The sequence below is a fragment of the Cygnus olor genome, chromosome 24 (genome assembly GCF_009769625.2).
Source record: "Cygnus olor isolate bCygOlo1 chromosome 24, bCygOlo1.pri.v2, whole genome shotgun sequence".
Classification (NCBI taxonomy): domain Eukaryota; kingdom Metazoa; phylum Chordata; class Aves; order Anseriformes; family Anatidae; genus Cygnus; species Cygnus olor.
Window position 1 is genome coordinate 5,102,532 of NC_049192.1, and position 18,821 is coordinate 5,121,352.

Genomic DNA, 18,821 nt, shown 5'->3' on the forward strand with positions numbered 1-18,821 from the left:
ACACAAGACAGCTCACAGTCCAGGTCCTTCACGGGCCTGCTGAAGTGCCAGCAACTGCTGGAGCAGGGCAGACAGCTGAGGGCTGCCCTATCATACACTAACACGAATTCCGTAACAGACTATCTGTATTTAAGAGGGTTGAAACATTTAGGAAATGAATCACAGACTGCAAGCTCCGAGTGCTGGATGGCAGCCCTGTTCTGCACTAAGTTTAGCAAAGCAATTGTACACCATCGCCAGCCGGTGCTTGGGATCTGCCTCTTGAGATGTTGATCTTGGCTGTGGGCATGGCTGGGGTCATGTTGTGAATGGAAAGTCTCACCTAGAAGGATTGCTTGGGTCCCAGTACCGTAATGCCACATCATCTCCTCCCAGCCCTTAGGGCTCCATCTAATCTAGCTGGTCTATACTTTGCCAATTTGTTGCCTACCCTGAAAGGCTTTGCACCTCCTGTGCAATCCTCAAACAGGGGTGAAACCACGTTAGTGTTCTCATTCAGTTCTCCCTCATTATTTGTCACATTTGCAACCAACAGAATCACAGAAACTGAGAAGGAAAATAGTCTCAACCCCTGAACAATACAGAGTTGGCTCTGTAACAAGCCACAAGCATATAATGATTATCGCTTTGATTTACAATGAAATATTTGATCTTTCCTTAGAGCAAAACTCCTAGATCCACCTTTGCATTCTTCTTTAAAATACCAATTTATGATACACCCACGGCACAAATCAAATAACACAGGCAGGTACAAAGTTCTGAGGCAGATATGCACTAAAAGAGCTGGAACTAAGTTGCACTTAGCTTTGAGAGCTCAACTCACCTGAAAACCTGCTCTTTGAGGCTATGAAGGAGTTAGATATATGCTTAGGTAAATACATGGATAGGAAACATTTTTTATGTTGAATGATGGCTATGATTTTCACACAGGCTGTGTGACGTGCTCAGAACAAAGTACACGGTTACAATCTATCCAGAAAGTAAAAGTTAATCAACACTCACCATCCTCCCAAGAAAAGCGGTAAAAGTCCTCAGTTTTGGGTGACTCGGGCAGGTGAATCCCCACATCAGTGTCAAAGCCGATGTTTTCAGCCTGCCGCCGTGCATGACGCAATATCGCTCCTCCGAGGTCTCTGAGCCGGACAGCTGCTCGGTGGAAAATCGTGTCTTTAGCATTATACCTCATGCAGTTGGTAACTATAAGGTTAAAGTCTTCCTCAAACTCATCCAATGTTCGGTACAGGTGGGACTCCAGCTTCCGCCTCATGGTGGAAAAATCCATTGGGTTGGAAATGAATTCCAGGTAATCTGGAACCTAAACATATAAAACCTGTACAATTACAAAAACCATTTACTAGCCAACTAGAGCGCATCCATCTTAAGCACTCTGAACGCCCTTTCCACCTGCAAGGGGCAGTGCCAGCAGTTTATTTGTGTGTCACCCAGTCAAGGCAGACACATCCTGTCTCCGCAAAACATTACTTGTCTGAGATGCGCTGAAGCTTCCAGAAAACAACACCCTGTTTTGGCCTGGAAGGATCCCCACACTGTGAGTCCTCTTTGAGATATTCTTCACTCCACCAGCAGCTTGGGACAAGGTGGTTTGTGCTGCCCGGGTTATGACAGCACACGAGCTTCTGCCCAGCAACACCTCATCTCCAACCCGTTAGACACCCCTAGGAAAGAGACTTGCCTCGTTCAGGTTAACAGGCTCTGCAAAGATCTGGGCAGCATCCTTCTCCTGCAGCAGGTCCAGCGTTGTGCGCAGAAGGACATTGAAAGGCGTCAGCTGTAGCTCCATAGCAGCCTGCTGAACCTTGACCTGAGAACGGGAAAACGGCGATGAGCACAGTTATCGAGGACAGGATACGCAGATAGCGTCTCCCTCTTGTTTCTCCTGAATCATCAACCCAGCCCCACCCAGTGGTGGAGACCTCAGGTCATCATGCCACTGGCCTGGTAGACTCACTGCTGAAGAATTTCTGGCAAACAGTTTGTTTTTTCCACGTGCACGATGCATATTAGCAGACAGCACTTTGCAGAGCCTAATTTCAGAGTCCAGACTTTTTGTATGGGGAACTCCTTTTCATCCCATCTCATAAAGCCAAACAAGAGGGAACCCCATAAAATTGAAAGAGAATAGAACTAAAAATGAAAACAGGAAGAAGTTTTTCATGCCTGGTAAATTATCCTATAGAACTCCCTGCCTCGAGATATTATGCCAATTAGCAACATTACAAAAAAGTTAAAAGTATGTAGGTGTTTACACGAACAACAACACTCATAATTAGACAAGTGAGCATAAACAAAGTTCAAGATATAAGCTCTCACCCTTCAAGGCAGAAACCACACCACAATAACGGTTAGAAGTACACGAGTTTCCTAGCACAGTTTCTTACTCCATTCTTTATGGAGTCCCTAATGCTGTCTTGATTTCAAGCAAACAAGTTGTAGCACCAGTTCGATCTCTTACACTGAAACTCTATTCAAAGGAGACTGGGAAAGGATAGAGGTATTTATTTGTCCTTTAACGTTTTAATTTCTTTGATCTTGTAATCCATCATTATGTCATTAAATCAACCACTTCAATAGGAAAGGAAAGCAAGTCTGTTTACACAGAGCAAACTGTATTTGATGTGCTCAGCAACAAGACAGCATCAATAAGAGAATGAATGAAGGCAGACAAAACGACCTTTAAATCAACAGCATGACCACACTCTTCCCCCAAAACAGGAAAGAACCTGAACAAAGAGTCAGAACTCTGGAACATCCCCGCCACTCATCTAAAGGCTGGGCTGGGCTGGAGCTCCAACCAGATACACTTTTCTGTGATACCATATCCATTTCTAAAGCACGCTGGAGTTTCAAAAAGCTTTTATGGATTTATCCAGCTGAGATATGGATACACCGAGATATCAAAAGCAAACAGATACAAAGCTCGAGTGATTTTTTTTTAATCCTCCTACCTAAAATATGTCCACACAGCAAGCAGGACTGAGCCACTGCTATAAATCAGAGATATCACAGCAGATGAACCAGCGCTGGCATCAAAAGGCCTCCAGAAAAGCCGTGGGCAGTTTCTGGACATGAAAAAAACAGCTTGCAGAGGGGCCATGATCACAGAGGATGCTGCTTTCCCTCGGCCTGGGTCCCTGCAGTGCCTAGCAGCAGGGAGAGCACCCAGGCAATGCCTGAGGGCATGCAATCAGGCTCTTATGTGCAGGTTGAGTCTTTCATGAAGCTGTCCTTGAAGATACATGTGCCAGAGAGCACAGCTGTGGCTGCACCGTCCGACCAGGCGTGACAAGGGAAGACCCTCAACAGGCAGAGCTGGCAAGCAGAGGAGGTAACTTTAACCAGTGCAACTGCACACAGGTCAAAGAGGGAATTGGAAAATTTAGAAAATGGTCTCCGCCTTAAAACCGCTTCTTCTCGAAAAGGATACCTAGAGGGCAAAACATGGGAACTTTTAGATATAGAAATGATGAGCAGAATTGTGATTTAGGCCTTTTTCTGGAGAGGGTGTTACCAAAATCCTGAAATAAACATTAAAGGAGATCCAATTTCTACTCTGCAGAACACCTAGTCCATGCCCAGGACAGAAAAAGGAGGGGTGTTGGAGGTCATGAATACAATTCACTGTTAGTGTGTTAGCAAACACATTTCCCCAGCATTCTGCAGCCCAGCACTGGTCCTGGGGCAGAAGCTGTTACTGACATAGATGCTGAGCAAGAGACAGCTGCCCTGCACATCCCCAAGTCAGACTCTATGAAAAGAGGAAAAAGCTCAAAAAAAAAAATGCCGTGCTCCTCTGCCTCCTGCAACACAGGGTGCTTGCACGGGACTGAAGCAGCTGCCTGACAGTACCTACCTGCTCCCGTTTGAGCTTTTCCCTCTTACGGATGAGCTCGATGAGCAGCCGTGCCCGCTCCAAGTCATGCCGCAGTTTTTGCCAGTACTTCAGCTCTTCCTTCACTGCGCTGGTCTTCTCATCCTGCTCCTTCTGTAACACATAACAGCGGGGCGAGATGAAAACCACAACTGGCTTCCTCTGTTTTCTCCTCTTTTCTAGGTGTCCCCCATGCACTGCTGTAATAGCCTGACTCCTCTCCTTGTCTCTTGTTCAGATTATGTCGCCTCCTCCCTACAGCGTTTAGCTGTCTAACAAACGTAACATCAGCCCTTCTGGATTTTGCATTATCTGTGAAGTTAGGCCTAAAGCATACCGTAGCTACACTCTAGGAAAACACTTCAGTGCTTGCTCACTTCTGCTCTCCGTGCCTTTATATCAAAGTTCATTACAGAGGCTGGAAATTCTTTTTGTTGGCTGCTGTGCATTGAAGAGGCAGCCCAAAGGGTTTACAGTACAAAGGCAAGGCGAGCAAAAGCATTGGAGAAAAAAGCTATTATTATCCTCTTTGTAACCAATAGGAAATTGAGCCACAGAGAGATTCGCCAAAACACAAAGGAACAGCCAACGCTGGGAGATGAGCTCACACCTTCCAAGGCACAGTTCAGTGGTTTCACAATGCAATCATCCTTCCTCTCCTAAATCTGCAGCTTTTCACATGGTTTTGAGGATACAGCTGAGGTGCACATACTTTTGCCTCACTGCCAAGGGAAGGATGATAAATGTTTTGCATGATCTCAATGGCTTGTATTCGTAGAACATTTGTCTTTAAGAACTTACTTATGGCAAATTGTTAACTTAATACAGCAAGGAAATGCTGAGTTTCCCCAAGCTCCAGGCTGATGAGCGGGAAATGTTTGTTTTATTATTCATCCAGAGCAGTCTTGATGCAAACTGAAAGCCTATAAATTGCTCCAACTACAGTAAAACTAAACGTGCACAACACGCACAATACCTACTAACTGGCTGTGTCACAGGGTAGAGTCTTACTACTTCATTACTTCACCAACTACCTCTTGTGCCAAACACAGAGCTGTTTAACAGCATCACGTCACTCTGGATGCCAGCTCAGAGGAGGAAGCAAAGAAGTCCAGAGCTGATGATTATGTGAATGTCCATGGGAGGGTCAGAAATTCAAGCTGCAGGAAGAATGATCCAAACTGGAATTTAGCCAGGACTCTGGAGCTAACACCCATTTTCCTGAGGAGAGGATCTTTAATCACGAGAGAGGAACGTGGTTCTCTGACTCATCTGAGAGATGAGGCTACCGAGGGCCCGTCATGCCTCTGCACAACCCCAGGTCTCCTGACTCAGGTGGAAAACTCTCACCTTCTGGCTCATCAACACCAATCCTGGTGGCACAGCGGACATCCCACTGGTACACTAATTCAGCTTTTCAGGCATGAGCATACCAAGAGAACAAAAGTAACTCAGGAAGAGCCACTGTCCTCCTCCACTTGGAGAGGGACTCTTCATAAGGGAGTGTAGTGATAGGACAAAGGGTAACGGCTTTAAACTAAAAGAGGGTAGATTTAGATCAGATATTCAGAAGAAATTATTTACTATGAGGGTGGTGAGGCATGGGAACAGGTTGCCCAGAGCTGTGGATGCCCCATGTCTGGAAATGCTCAAGGCCGTGTGTGTTTGCCATCCTCCCGCGCGGGCCCAGCCCACAGCACGGTACCTGCTCCGCGTTCCTCTGGGACTGGAGGTGCGAGTGCAGGCGCCGGATCAGGGGCACCCCATTCCTCGCTTGGCGCTTCAGCAGCCAGTAGTTGTGGAGCCTCTGCATGAACTGGTTCTTCCTCTGGAGAGAGAGGCCGCTGCAGATTTTGTTCAGCCTAAAGGAAGCAAAGAGGCGTCATGGAGCCAGCTGCAAAGCAACGGTAACTCTGCACACCCTGGTGATGCCACCAGGTTCCTGATGAGGCTTTGTGGTGGGCAGTTTTGAGGCTGTATGTTGATGCATGCTCCGATCCACACCTGCAACTGGTACAACCTGGGGCCTCTCAGCCGTGAAGATGTACGTGCTCGCTTTTCAGAGCACATCCCTATCTCAGTAGTAGCTTGGCTGGAGGCTCTTACCAGGTACATCACCGCACAGTCGAAGTACGCAATCCCCAATTCAGCTCCAAGCAGTAACTTGGAGCTGAAAAAACTATTTTTCAACTAAAGCTGAAAAAGCAAAAACTATTTTCAGTGCCAGAGTAACTTTACTGGGGTCATTAAAGTTTTAAGTTATAAAGCTGGAGTCTGGGAAACTAACTTGTCAGGAGTCCAGGAATAATATAGTACCTATTTTAACCTTTTCAAACCATTCATTAGGTTATACGCAGTGCCTTATCAGCAGTCTTTCAAAGCTAATCTGTTGAAATACCGGCGACACATCACCGCAATTCCTCAGGCACCAAATGAGAATTCAGCACTACCTAATTCTGCATGAGAGAGCTGGGAGAAAAAACACACAGCCAGATTCAAAGCTGCTTGCAACACTGACAGGCTTGACATGCGCTGTAGTAAAAGGAGGAATTAAAAAAACTGTGAAATGAGAAGTTTAAATGTTTGCCGGTTAGGGACCACCGAAGATACTGCATTACATGACAGTTTGGGATTGCTGCTTGACAAGGCAGGGAAACCAGTGTGCCGCTGACACAGGGAAGAACGCTGGTGAGGAGCACAATCTGAACCCAGTTATTGCTAGGTCTTGACTGAAGAGAGTGCTTCCAAGTTCAACAATCAGAGGGACCGAGTCCTCAAACAGACCCCGTCCAGTTCCTGCTGTCCAGCTCCAACACTCACCTGTAAGAAGGAATTTGTGCAACTGTCACCATGGGCACAGACGAACGCCCATCAGTCGCATCGCCAGGCTCCTTTTTGATCTTCTGCTTCAATTTCACTTGGTTCTTTTTCAAGGACCCTTTGGGAGGGCCAGAATTGACTTCCTCCTCTCCCTCCTCCTTCACAGTGTCCTCCTGCCTCTCACCGGCAGCAGCTGGAGCCCCTTTTCTCACCATGCCAGGAGGGGAATGGCTCTCACAATAAGCAGTCTTGCGCACGGTGAACGTTGTGCCGTTGATGCTGGTCTCTCTCATGGGTTCGATCTTCATGAAGAGACCGGCCCGCTGGGCACAGGTGACATGGAAGGCAGTGTAACAGTTCACCTTGTGGCACTGGATAGCAGCCCCCATGCCCTTCTGCTTGCAAATATAGCACGTGAGCTTCCACCGAGCCGGGGGAATGTTGTTTATCCCTTCGATGGGCTCCAGGAACACAGTGTTTGCAAAGCAGACCTCTGGGATCCAGATGGCACAAACCACGTGAGCCCAGCGGCCATCGCTGGTCTGCTTGAAAGCTCCACCTTTGTTCGGGCAAAGGACACAATCCACGGGGCGAGAAGGAGACTGTAGGCAGCAGCGGCAAAGCCACTGCCCCTCGGGGATGTAGGGCACGCCGTAGCACTCCTGGTGCACGGCCAGATTGCAGATATCACAGAACAGGATGACGTTGCTGTTGTGACACTCATCGTCCATGCAGACGCAGCAGAAGGCATCCTCATCGATGAGGGACTGCTGAGCCCCGTTGTTCCGGCTCTCGAGGTACGACTCCTTTTCCAGCCGGTCCACCAGCAGCTCAAAAGTGTCGGCAGAAACTGTCCCGTAACCATCATCCCTTCTCTTCTCATTGACCATTTCCAGCCAGGCCAGATCCTCCTCATCCATGTCATACTCCACCTCCGCATCGAGGTCCTCGGGAGGTTTTTCAATGTATCGGTAGTAGGCAGCAGGGAGAGGGGGGGCATCTGGCTGGCTGAGGGAGTCCACCACACGAAAGTTGGGCTGGGGTAAGTGTAAAGATGTCCCTGGTGCATGTTTGGAGCAGGACTCCTTCTTCTTGCCTTTGGAAGGTGTTTTCTTCGATTTGGAAGGGAAAAGGGGCTGCTCGCTGTTTTCCTTGTTGCTGTTGCACTCTGTGATGTCCTGGGCAGTCAGCTCGTCCTCGGTGATGATTTTTAAGGGATCATAGATGCTGATGCGGTGAAGCCGCCCATCGATGTCTACTTCCACGATCCGCTGGGCCTGAGCATACGTCAGCGTCTCCCGAGTCGGCGAGCACTTGAGGCTGTAGGGTGAAGGAGAACGCCTCCCCTCCAAGTTCTGCCGGGACCTCCTCCGAGGCTTCCTCATTGCTGCGGCCCAGAGACCCTGCAACAAACCAGCACCGGCGTAAGACAAGCAGACAGGAGCAGCACAGATTGAAAAAGTCACACGGCATCTCAACAGAAAAACATTTCCACTGAAGACCCCAGCAATTTCAGGCTTGCTGAGGTTTCTTCACCTTCTTAGATACAAGCAAGGACTAGATCTATCAATCATTTCTTGCAATGCATATCACAGCAACGCACAGCACCCTCCAACTTTCTCTACAAGCATGCCAGGAAATGTACATACCCCCATAGAACCAGCTGAGAAGAGCTGAAATGTGTTTTACAGCACAGCATCTAAACACTCTGACGTGCATTCAGGTCAGCAACCTGCTCAGATCCCCAGAAACTCAAACAGTACTGATTCCATCTGCTGGCACCGTTCACACACTTAGTTCACACAGGCCAAGTTCTTCTCTCTGTTCTTTTGCCCGTGACTTTTCTTTTATATCCCCAACAGCACACACAATGTGCTGGATGTTTTCCAGACCTAAATGAAAGCGCTGTTCCTGCCCTATAAAAGCAGTTCCTTTTTTTTTTTTGTGTGTGTGTGTGTGTGTGGCTGAGCTCCACCTGGGAAAACCAGCAGTGCTCCCTCAGTCCTGGAGGGAGCTCACCCACATTCCCCACCTCAAGGCTGCCACTGCCACTTCTTCCTTTCCCACACTGCGGATGCAGAACATGCTTTTTGCTCCAGTTTTGCCTTCCCTTCTCCTGCAGATGTAGCTGTTCCTTACACCACTCTGCAGACAGAACATGCTGAAATGACCCATGTCCTTCACATTATGCAAAAAGGGTCAGAGAAGCCTGAGAAGAACCACAGGATGAGCTGAGCAATGGGTGCTAGGTGTGCATCCCTTCTGCTCTTTGGCAGGATCTACAAAGAAGCAAAGGGGAACGAGCAGCATGGATCCAGATGGACTTACTAGCTCTGGCTCAGCATCAGCCCCTCTGGAGCCACAATCCATGTTCAGGTACCCGAGCTGGTTCTGCATGCAGGATCCCAGGGGTACAAGCAGGAAAGCAGCAGGACACCTTCTGGACCGAGCTGTCCCGGGAGCTGTGCAGTGGTATTCACACAGAGCCTTAACTAAAAGCCGACGCCAGCTCTGCCCTCGCAAATGGCTAATCGGCAACTGAGATAATTATTTGAGAGTCAGCTCCTGACGTTAAGGAGGTGCCCGGCAAGGGGGAGTGAAGCAGAAGCCTGGAGCGATGAGAAGAGCTGGGGGAGGATGGAAACACAGCGGCGGGAGCCCAGCGGTCTCAGGGTGAAGGAGGGAGGCAGCAAAGAGGGAAAGTGGAGAGGAAGCCAAGTGAGTAATGCAAGGGAGAAGGACAGCATCAGGGATGGGAACACGAGATATGGGAAGAAAAAGGCTGAGGAGGAAACAGGCCGAGGAAAGAGGGAGAGGAGGAAAAGAAAAGCAAATGTAAAATCTCCCCAAGAAGATAAGCTGGCCCAGAGCTTATCTGTTGCTGCGCAGAGGCCTGAACCAGCACCTCACCCTCATTTAGAGCATTCCACTCTTGCAGCCCTTTTCTGTGGGACTTGCAGACAAGAAAAACCACTACAAAAACACAATTTGTGTTTAGCTGTTGCATTATTTCTACTCTGTGATGGATATAACCTCACAAAACCTCATTTGTGTGAGTCAGAGCAAGCAGCACCTCACGGGACCAGTGCCTACAAGAATTCATGAAGTTATTCCAAGAAAGGAGTAACAAATTCCAGGAGTGACACATTTCTCTCAAAAGTACTGGCTGTGTTAACCATGAGAGTAAGCCATGGTATGACACGTATGCTGAGAAACAAACAGGCTTTGGGAAAAGTTTCTAAACCCTCCTTTGCATCCACAGAAATAAGCTGCACGTGCCAGTTTCAGTAAGCACACCCATAACGATGGAGTCTGAAAGCACAGCTTAAGCTCAGATGCAAAATATGAGAGGGCAATTTCCACCTGCAAATATAGATACCATGATTTCCAGGATTTTTGCCTTAAAACTCTACTCAGCCACTTGATCAGCAGACTGCAGAAATGCAACTGAACTTGTCCCAGACAAACTCCAATTGCTTTAGCCAGGAGGAAAAAAAGAATTTTAAAAAAGGGTATAATGGCAGCTTGATGTACAGATGAAAAATCAAGAAAACCCTGCTGACATACGGCTCTCTTAACTGAAGAAGATATTGGAGGCAAAAAGTTACATGAACAAAAAGATATTGGAGGATAAAGGAATTTGAATGACCTGACCACAGTCATTATTAATATTGTGTTCAGGAAAAACAAAGCATTAGCCAATTTCTGGGAGTGCAGAGAGATGAGAGACTTTTTTTAAAAAAAAAAACAAAAACAAAAAAAAACAAGCACCCCAAGGAAGGGTTATTTTACCTGTTGAGGGAAACAACAAGGGTACTGCATTCTTGTAGCTTTAGTGAAACAATCGGTATATTGTCTGGAGAAATTACCCCAAGTGGGTTTTCTACCACAGCAACTGACTGTTACAAACCAGTCCATTTGTAAAACACACAATTACTTAACACTACACAGAAGGATCTAAAACGGTATGGAAATTGCTGCCAGCAAGAACTGAGTGCCTGGTCTAAGACATGCCAGCTGATTTCTAAAAGGTATATAGATATTAGGAGAGACACAGCTACCCACCTCCAAAATGCCTTGAAAGCAGCCATGAAATGAACTCAGACACACCGCACTGAACACTGAGACCTTGTCTGCAACACAGAAACTTCTAAGAAGCAATCTAGGAATGTTTTGATCTTCTTGGCACACTTGAAAACATCTCTCAGCCACATATAAAAATAATCCCTCTGCAAACAGCATCCGTGCACGCTGAAATGCTAAAGAGACTTGACTTCAGCAGGGTTAAACGCTATTTCAACCCATGCTGTTTCTGTCCTACCATGGACAAAGGTTGTTGATGTAAAAGCAGAAAGTTCAAAGAGTCGTCCTCTTGCTGTCGCCAGTGTGCTCAAGGCTTTCCAAAAACCTCCCATAATCCATTTCCGCTGGGTATTGCGCCAGGAACAGGGGGATAGGTTCCTAGAGAGCACAACTGAACAAACAACGTGGCTAAAACGCACAAAGCTGCCAGAGCTTAATTTAATTCTATCCCACCAGTTTGCTCAGAAATGGCTCAATTCTCTCGAGCAGCAGTTTTCATACCTGTGGCCCAGAAATGCCTGGGGTCTAAAAAGGGAACTAACAAAAACAAGCCCCATCAGGAGACTTAAATGTACTATAGAGGGGTAGACAGCTCCACATAAAAAATGGGAGAGATCCACATTTTATTGCAATACAGGCCCCTATTGTATATGCAGCCTGGAAAAATCCAGCACAAGTGGATCCTCTAACAGGGCTGAATGTCGCTGTGGTTTACACCCATGCAACGCTCCTCTGAGGACCAGAGGCACCCGCTCACACCTCAGGAGCCCTCAGTCTACTTCCCAGCCCTCCTTCCTGCTGCACTCCTTCTTTCTGGCCTCGCCATGCAGACGACCAAGGATTTTCTTTCCAGCACCAGCTTCCTTTGCTAACCTGCAGAGGTCACAAGGCTGGAGCTCAAGGCAGTGATGCTGGGGGAGCTTCTGGGCCATTTCCAGCACGGCATGTGGATCCCAGAGAAGAGCTAGGTCCCTTGCTGATGAATATCTTAGTGATTTAGAGAGAGGAAGGCTACCTGGACCTCAGCGGGAGGCAGAAGATGGGTACAGTGCTGCTCTCACTCCACTCCAAAGCATCCTGACCATGTTGACTACAGCTTATACAGCCCTAAACAGCCCAGTTTTAGTTAAGGCTTAGCCTGGTGTTAGCAGCAAGCACCTCTCCCTGGGGCACCAAGTCAGACACGAGGCCTGGAGATGTTCGTCCTCCTGCTCCTCAGCGCCGTCCCGCGCCGGCAGCGCCCCAGCCCTGGGCAGCTGCCTGTTGCTGTTTGCCCTGATTTTAAATCTGCTCCCGCGCAGCAGGGAACTAGCACCTACAGAGCTATTTAAGAAACGTATCCGTGAAATAACAGCAACAGATGCCACAGGAGAGAAACCGCCTGAGGCAGCCATGTCCCCTCTCCACCATGTCTCCTTCTCTTGCCAACCAAGAGCACCAAGAGGGACGAACTCCTCCACATGCCCGCAATGTCCATGCTTCTCCACAGACCCACACGGACCCCAGACCCCGTGGGCCCACCCCGATGCCTACGAAGCAGCCTCAGGAATTGCTGAGCGCTTTCGAGCTGGGGCGTGCTCCAACACACCGTTATCACTCCCTGAATATTTCTGTAACCTAACGGAGCCGCGGCACATGCCGGGAGTTGCGCCAGGCCGCAGGAGGGGAGCTCTGTGTGGACATGGTTGGGTGCAACACGTTTATGGCAGGCTGGGGATGAAGTTTAAGGGGAAGCCTGATCACAGCGCCCTGAGGGGAGCTGTGGCATGTGCCAGCTGGGGGCAACTCTTGGGAGCTCCTGGGTGCTGCCAGGGCCATGGCAGCCCCACAGGCAGCCCCAGCTGCAGCCAGAGATCTGGGGCAGGGCACAGCAGGGACCCTGCACAGCCATAAGGACGCGCCCATGGGTGCAGGGGGCGAGGCGGGCGGCTGCGACGAGCTCTGCCCGTTCTCAGCACCCCGGGGTGCGAAAAAAGTCCCCAAGGAGACACGGAGCGGGCCGGGAGGGGGAGCGACAAAGAGCGCACGAAACGCCAAGACGCTATTGGCTCCCGCCGCTGTCCATCCCGGCCCCGCCGCCAATCCCAACGCGAGGCGCCGCGGGCCTAAAGGAGGGCGCGTTCGGCCCCGCCTTGGGCCAATAGCGTGGGAGAAGGTGGGCGGGGCCGCCACCGGCGCCGTGCTGAGGGGGAGCCAAGATGGCGGCCAGGGGGGGGCTCGGCGGCCGCGGCGCTGCTCGGCCCCGCTCCCCGGCCGCGCCGCCGCCGCCCCCCGCTCGCTGAGGGCCGCGGGCCGTTAAGCGGAGACCGAGCCGGGGGGACCGGACCCGCTGCCTGAGGCTCCCCCCGGCTCCTTCCCGCCCTGCCCGGTCACCTTCCCGCGACCCCAGCGCGGGGGGTGCGTGAGGGAGGAGAGCCCCTGAGGGAAGGGGGGGGCCGCGGCCTGCCGCGCACCGCGTTACCTGCCCGCTCCAGCGGTCTCCGCCGGTGCTGCCGCCTCCTTTTAGGATTTTTTTGGGGGGGGTTCTCCCCTCTTTTTTTTTAAAAAAAGCAAACCTTTCCGCCTCCCCCCCCCTCCCCCGTTGGGGCGGACGGGCTCACCCAGCCGGCGGCGGGAGGGGAGGGCACAAGATGTCGGCTCCGTCCTCTCCGGCAACCGCCGCCTTCTCCTCAGCGCCGCCTCCTCATGCCGCTGCCGCCGCTCCGGCCCCCCCGGTGCCGCTTCTTCTTCTCTCCCCCCCCCCCCTTCCCTGCTCCCCCCCACCCCAAAAAAAAAAAAAAAAAAAATCCCTCCCGGGGGCCCCCCAGCGCCCCCCCCGGTGCTGTGTGGAGGGGATGGGGGGGGGGAGCAGGGGACACGGGCACAAGATGGAGGCGGCGGTGGTGGTGGCGGCGGGAGCCCGGCCGAGCGGCGAGGGAAGGCGGCGGGCAGGCGGGGGAGGGGGCTGCTGTGGTGGTTCTCCGCTCCGCTTTCTCTTCTCCCCCCCCCCCCCGCCGCGGGCAGGGACCGCCCGCCCCTCCCCGGTCCCTTCCCACCCCCGGGCTGCGCCGAGCTGGAGGCCCCCGGGGGCTGCGGGGTGATGGGGAGGAGATGGGGGGGGGGGGGGGGCATGGCTGGGGGTGCTGCTTGTGGATGTTGGTGGTGCCCCCCCCCCCCAGACACACTTTGTGCGTGGTGGAGAGGGGGCTGCAGAGCTGCTGCTGGCTCCGGGTGGCTGGGGGGGACACAGTCGTCGCGTCCCCCCAGCTTGGGGTTTGCCCAAGGGGCCCATCTTAGGTGCCCCCGGAGATGGGCAACCCAGTTTTTGTCCCAGGTTTGTGAGCGTGCCTTCCTGCTACGCCCGTTTTTTTAAAAAAATTATTTTATTTATTTATTTGCAGGAGGTGTGGGGTGCTTAAAAAACACGTGGGAGCCTGCTTGGGAGCAACGCCAGGCGCCGGCTAGCCCGGCTGCTCTGCCCGCACGGCTCCATCCCCCAGAGAGCATGTAAGCCTTGTGTCTGCCACGGTTCGACCAAACAAGCAACATCAAACAAATGATGAGAATAATAACAGTTCGTATTTATTTTCTAGTCTAATACTTCGGGTCCAGATGGCCTTCTAACGTGCGGGGGTGTGGCAGGGTGGAAGGACAGAGAGAGGGACCGAGAGGAATGAGCGAGGAAGAAGTTATGCTTGCAACTGAGATAAGTGGTGAGATAGGAACTCCAGAAGCTCCTACACTTATTTTTTATAGCGCGTACCACATACTTGTGCATATGTACACTCCACCTCCCACTCACGATCATGCAGAGTATTGCATAATATTACCATCTGAATTTACAGAATTAACTGAATTGTTTTCAAAGGAAAAATTGAATGTTATTTTCCCTCGTTTACAGTCCGACTATAGATCTTTTGTCTTTTAACGTATGTTAACTGCAGAATATGAGAGCAGCCAAACAGCCTGTGACAAGTCTGTTCTGCACAGTACTCCGGTTGGACCAGAGCTTGTTGAAGCTTAAAAACACGGGAAAACATGTTACTTAGTGTGGAACAGTAATGCTGTGACAGATTTTACATGGCAACCTCTTAAGTACTCCTTTTGTCTATATTTTTTAAAGAATCTGTTGTTAACGCATCAGGACTCAATATAATATTAAATATTCTATGATTTTTTTATGGATGAAAAATAATCAGAGTTATAGAAATAAAATACTCTTTTATATAAGATCCCACCTAACCCCCAGAGAACAACTGTGCAAAGCACAATTCTATCTACGAAAGATAACAAAAAAAAAAAATCTATCAAATAGGTGTTTCAGCATCTGAGTAGTGTTGGGAAGACGGTTACACCGTAAGTAAAATCATTTTAATAACTGCAATGAGCAATTTCACTAGCTCATTTCCCTTCTTTATGTGAGAACTTAGTTTTGATTTCAACAGAGGGTTTTCTTGGTTTTTTTTCCAGTGTTTTTTTTTTAATATGACAAACTTATGCAACTTCTTTTATTTTGACCTCAGTTTTGAAGCTCTTTATACTCTTAGATTTGCACTGAAATTGGCTTATTATAATCACATTAGGTTCCAGTCTTGCAAAGATTTGCATACATGCTTAACGTCAACCGTGTGAATAGCCCTATTAAATTCGGTAGGATGACTCGTGCACAACATGAAGTATGTACAGACATTTCTAAAGATTGGGGGCCATATGTTAGAACATCAAAACAAGTTATCCATCATTTAATTTTAAAATAGAGCTGTGGAACTAATGTGTTATTTGAAAAAAACATCCTGGACTTATCTCAAATCCCAGAGGCACAACTTAATTTAATTTCTTTGCTCTCCTACTTTCTAAAGGGTACGGGTGCAAAACCAGCGATGTCGCTTGAAATAAAAAGAGCAGCTGAGACAGTTCAAGCAGAGCTGGGCACCTTCAGTTGTAATTTTCTTCATATTTATTCAATTATATAAACACACTTAAAAGGGGAGAAAACTATCATTTGGAATTGAAAACTGAAAAGTGACCTTTTTTTTTTTTTGTTGATTCATTAAGCCTCAAGACGAGTATGCTTTTATATCTGTGCCTCAGTTTGTTCTGGGGCTGTTTTCTTCAGAAACACTGAAATTAATGCAATTGCTAAAAAGGACCTGCGCACCTTAAAGGTCAAAAGCCTGGTATCTCAAAGTGATTAGCCTTAGCTGCAGTATATTGCAGCTGGATTTGCAAGTGCTCAGCTGTACTTCCTAAGACCCTGCTTTTGTGTAGAATATTTATAACCCTGTTCAGTCCCAGTAACTTCAGAGGGGTGACACAAGCACCCAGCGCTGTCACCCCAGTGGTAATTAATGGTGTGTTTTTTTTAATCTTAACAGGCAAATCAGTTTTAAAAACCCTTTTCAGGTAAAGTTTCTGAGGAAAGATCTGACATTATGGTTAATAGGAGGAAGATTATAATTTTTGTAACCAAATGTGGCTAAAGGGAGTCAGCTGTCTCTCATTCAACTGAAAATTAATAGGGGTTTAAAGATAAATACTAACCTTTCAGTATTATTTAATAGAGCACAGCCCAACAAAAAAGGAGTTATCAATCAGCCAAAGTGCTGACTGCATCAATTGTGAAGCAGCATTGGCTGAACATGGTATTTAAAGCTGTATAAACCCATGTGATCAGAAAATGACCTCGTAGAGAGAAATCAGGCAAAACATCCCATATATCACAATTGCTTGGAATCACTGACATTTTCACAGTGGAGTGATGCTGATGGCCTTGAACATAACTGCAATTAGTGAAGTAAGTGTCCATCCGTTCTGGGGAAAAAATGAATTAGTACAAGCTATTTTGGGTTTCCTTTCATGTCTTGTTTCTCTTAGTTGGGGAAAAAAAAAGACAATCATATTACCAGCTAGCGCTCCACTGACCCATGATACAGGCAACTGCAGAGGATTAGGAACACTTTGCCTGGTTACGTAGGCAAGTGAGACATGGAAATAAGAAAACATCACCATCCTTCTTGCAGTATTGCAGAGTTCTCAGATGTGTTTATAATTTCCTGTGTTTTTTTTTCTAACCCATTATCACACACTTAAAAACTGAAAATGATTCGTCTGTTTAGTCTTACTTAGAATGTGAAAAGATTAAATACGAAAACAGATTCTCTTTCTTTTTCCTCTGGGATAAAAATAAGTGTATGGTTTTCTAAGAAGCTGCAGATGCTTCCAAAGCTCTGCACTGAAAGGTTTCTAGGTAGTGTCCAAAATGTGGTGAATATCGTGTCCTTGTTAAAAAAAAACAAACAAAAACCTGATAACTTTGTGGTGTCTCTTAAGAAAAAAAGAAGGAAAAAAAGTTTCATCCAGTTTTTCTTGCTCACTCTCAACAGTAAGTACCTAATAAATAAGATCTGTCCCATAAAGTTGCAACTCACAGACCTAATTTGCTGTCAAAAACTTGCTCAGAAAGATTGTTTATGATGAAGGTTTCACTCTCCAAGTAACAGTAAAAATAATGCTTCCTAAACTCAGAAATAAATGCAGAATGAACGCAAGTATTTCATGATGGACATCTGTACATTATGTGAGGTAGGCACAAATGAATTGTATCAACGTAATTTTTTATTGTACATCCTTAATATAAATAGCAAGCATATTTCTGACTGGCCTAATTTACAGAATTTTGGATGTTCAGTTAATAGCCGAGTGATTCTTACCACTCAACTTTGTATTTTAAAGTATGTAAAGTACACAAGAGGAAAAACTAACAAAAGGAATGTACATCAATTATGTGTCAGTGTGGGTCATCTAATAGATGCACCTGCGCCCCAGCAGAACATCATTTCTTCTTTGACTAATAGTGTCTGTCAGGGTCACACACCCCATGTCTCTTGTGCTGATTTTAAAGTATTTTATACCTTGGCCTGAGTCGGTGTCTCTGTCAAGTAAGTGTTTTTCAAGCTCCTTACATGACAAGTGAATATGAATTATTTTTTTTCAAGTAGCTCATTTTTCTTCAGTGAAAAATGTCTTTAAGTGCCATATGTACGTGGGGCAGTTGGTCTCTGTAACTGAATGCCGTCTTTCCACTATCATCCAGCTACATTTCCTGCTATCTCGTACACACAACAACAACGTGCACACCTCCCTGGCTCTTGGGCTTGCAGAGCACCCACTCGCCATGCTTGTCAAGATACTGGAAAATGCAGAGAGAAATAGTATTTAGCTCTTGGAGGATGTGTGGCATGCTAACGGAGTGCTCAGCGGGGTCAGTGAGTGAATGAATGACTCTCAGAGTGTGGAGCCCACACAGGAAACTGTTAAGATTGTTCTATTTCAGCGTTCAGTGTAAACTCACAAAACAGAAAACATAGAAACCTGGTCTGTGAAGCAGGCGATACTTTCTGGAAGTATATTCAGTAGAAAGACTGATAATGAAGAGATTTCTATGTGCTACACCTGAAACAAGTGAACTAGTATTTGCACGCTTTGAAAGCAAAATCTGCGTACCCCCACTCTGTGGTGGTCACATTTACTCTTCTCATGCCCAGTGGTACTGGAAGTTCCTAGTACCTCTTCTGCTCATCCTCTGGTCAGAGGCAAGTCCTGAATGACATCTCAGGTTATTTAGAGCTATGGAGGCTCCTTTCCAACTGCCATTAGGATGTTCAGTATATTACTTTATCACAGAAATGTTTTCTCCCTCAGTCATTACGGAATGCCAGCAAACTCCAGTCCTTTTCAGGTCTTCCTAGCCTCCCCCTCCCCCTTTGAAGTGTGGCAAGACGGTTAAGTCACGCTCTAAATTCCCATTTAAAGTGGTCTTCAACCTGAATGGGTCCTTTCTGAAAGAAAGCACTGTACTCCAGAAGTCTGTGCTGCAGATTTACTCCGTTTCAGACCCTTGTCCACCCCCGCTGGCCATAGCTATGTATCGTCAGAAGACCAGTGTGCCTTACCTGCAGTCCTGAGCCATCTCCCCATACGTTTGCGCACACTCACCTGCATGGTGAACCGCCTCTGCTAGACACCGAGCCTCATTTTTACTGGGGCGTAA

At 48.0% G+C, this 18,821-nt stretch overlaps 1 protein-coding gene and 1 long non-coding RNA gene across 5 annotated transcripts in view; one reads left to right on the forward strand and one right to left on the reverse strand.

Annotated features, from left to right (window-relative positions):
* The window catches only part of BRPF3 (bromodomain and PHD finger containing 3), a 30,845-nt gene extending 17,332 nt beyond the window's left edge, over positions 1-13,513 (reverse strand). Inside the window, exons 1-6 of one of the 3 annotated variants that reach the window (XM_040535730.1) lie at positions 13,393-13,513; positions 6,710-8,112; positions 5,595-5,751; positions 3,872-4,003; positions 1,694-1,822; positions 1,003-1,315 (exon numbers count right to left, since the gene is read on the reverse strand). In XM_040535730.1, coding sequence (XP_040391664.1) covers positions 1,003-1,315; positions 1,694-1,822; positions 3,872-4,003; positions 5,595-5,751; positions 6,710-8,094 — 2,116 coding nt within the window. In that variant the 5' untranslated portion in view covers positions 8,095-8,112; positions 13,393-13,513. Of the gene's footprint in view, positions 1-1,002; positions 1,316-1,693; positions 1,823-3,871; positions 4,004-5,594; positions 5,752-6,709; positions 8,113-9,037; positions 10,378-13,253; positions 13,368-13,392 lie in introns of those variants that run through there. The other 2 variants (XM_040535729.1, XM_040535728.1) reach the window with 2 other exon arrangements.
* LOC121059215 lies at positions 12,999-17,858 on the forward strand. Of its 2 annotated transcripts, none has more exons than XR_005814463.1 (3): positions 12,999-13,189; positions 14,173-14,278; positions 14,365-17,858. It is a non-coding gene; the product is annotated as an uncharacterized LOC121059215 (long non-coding RNA). The 2 variants fall into 2 exon arrangements; XR_005814462.1 differs by lacking the exon at positions 12,999-13,189 and adding an exon at positions 13,388-13,506.
* Positions 17,859-18,821: the final 963 nt, after the last annotated feature.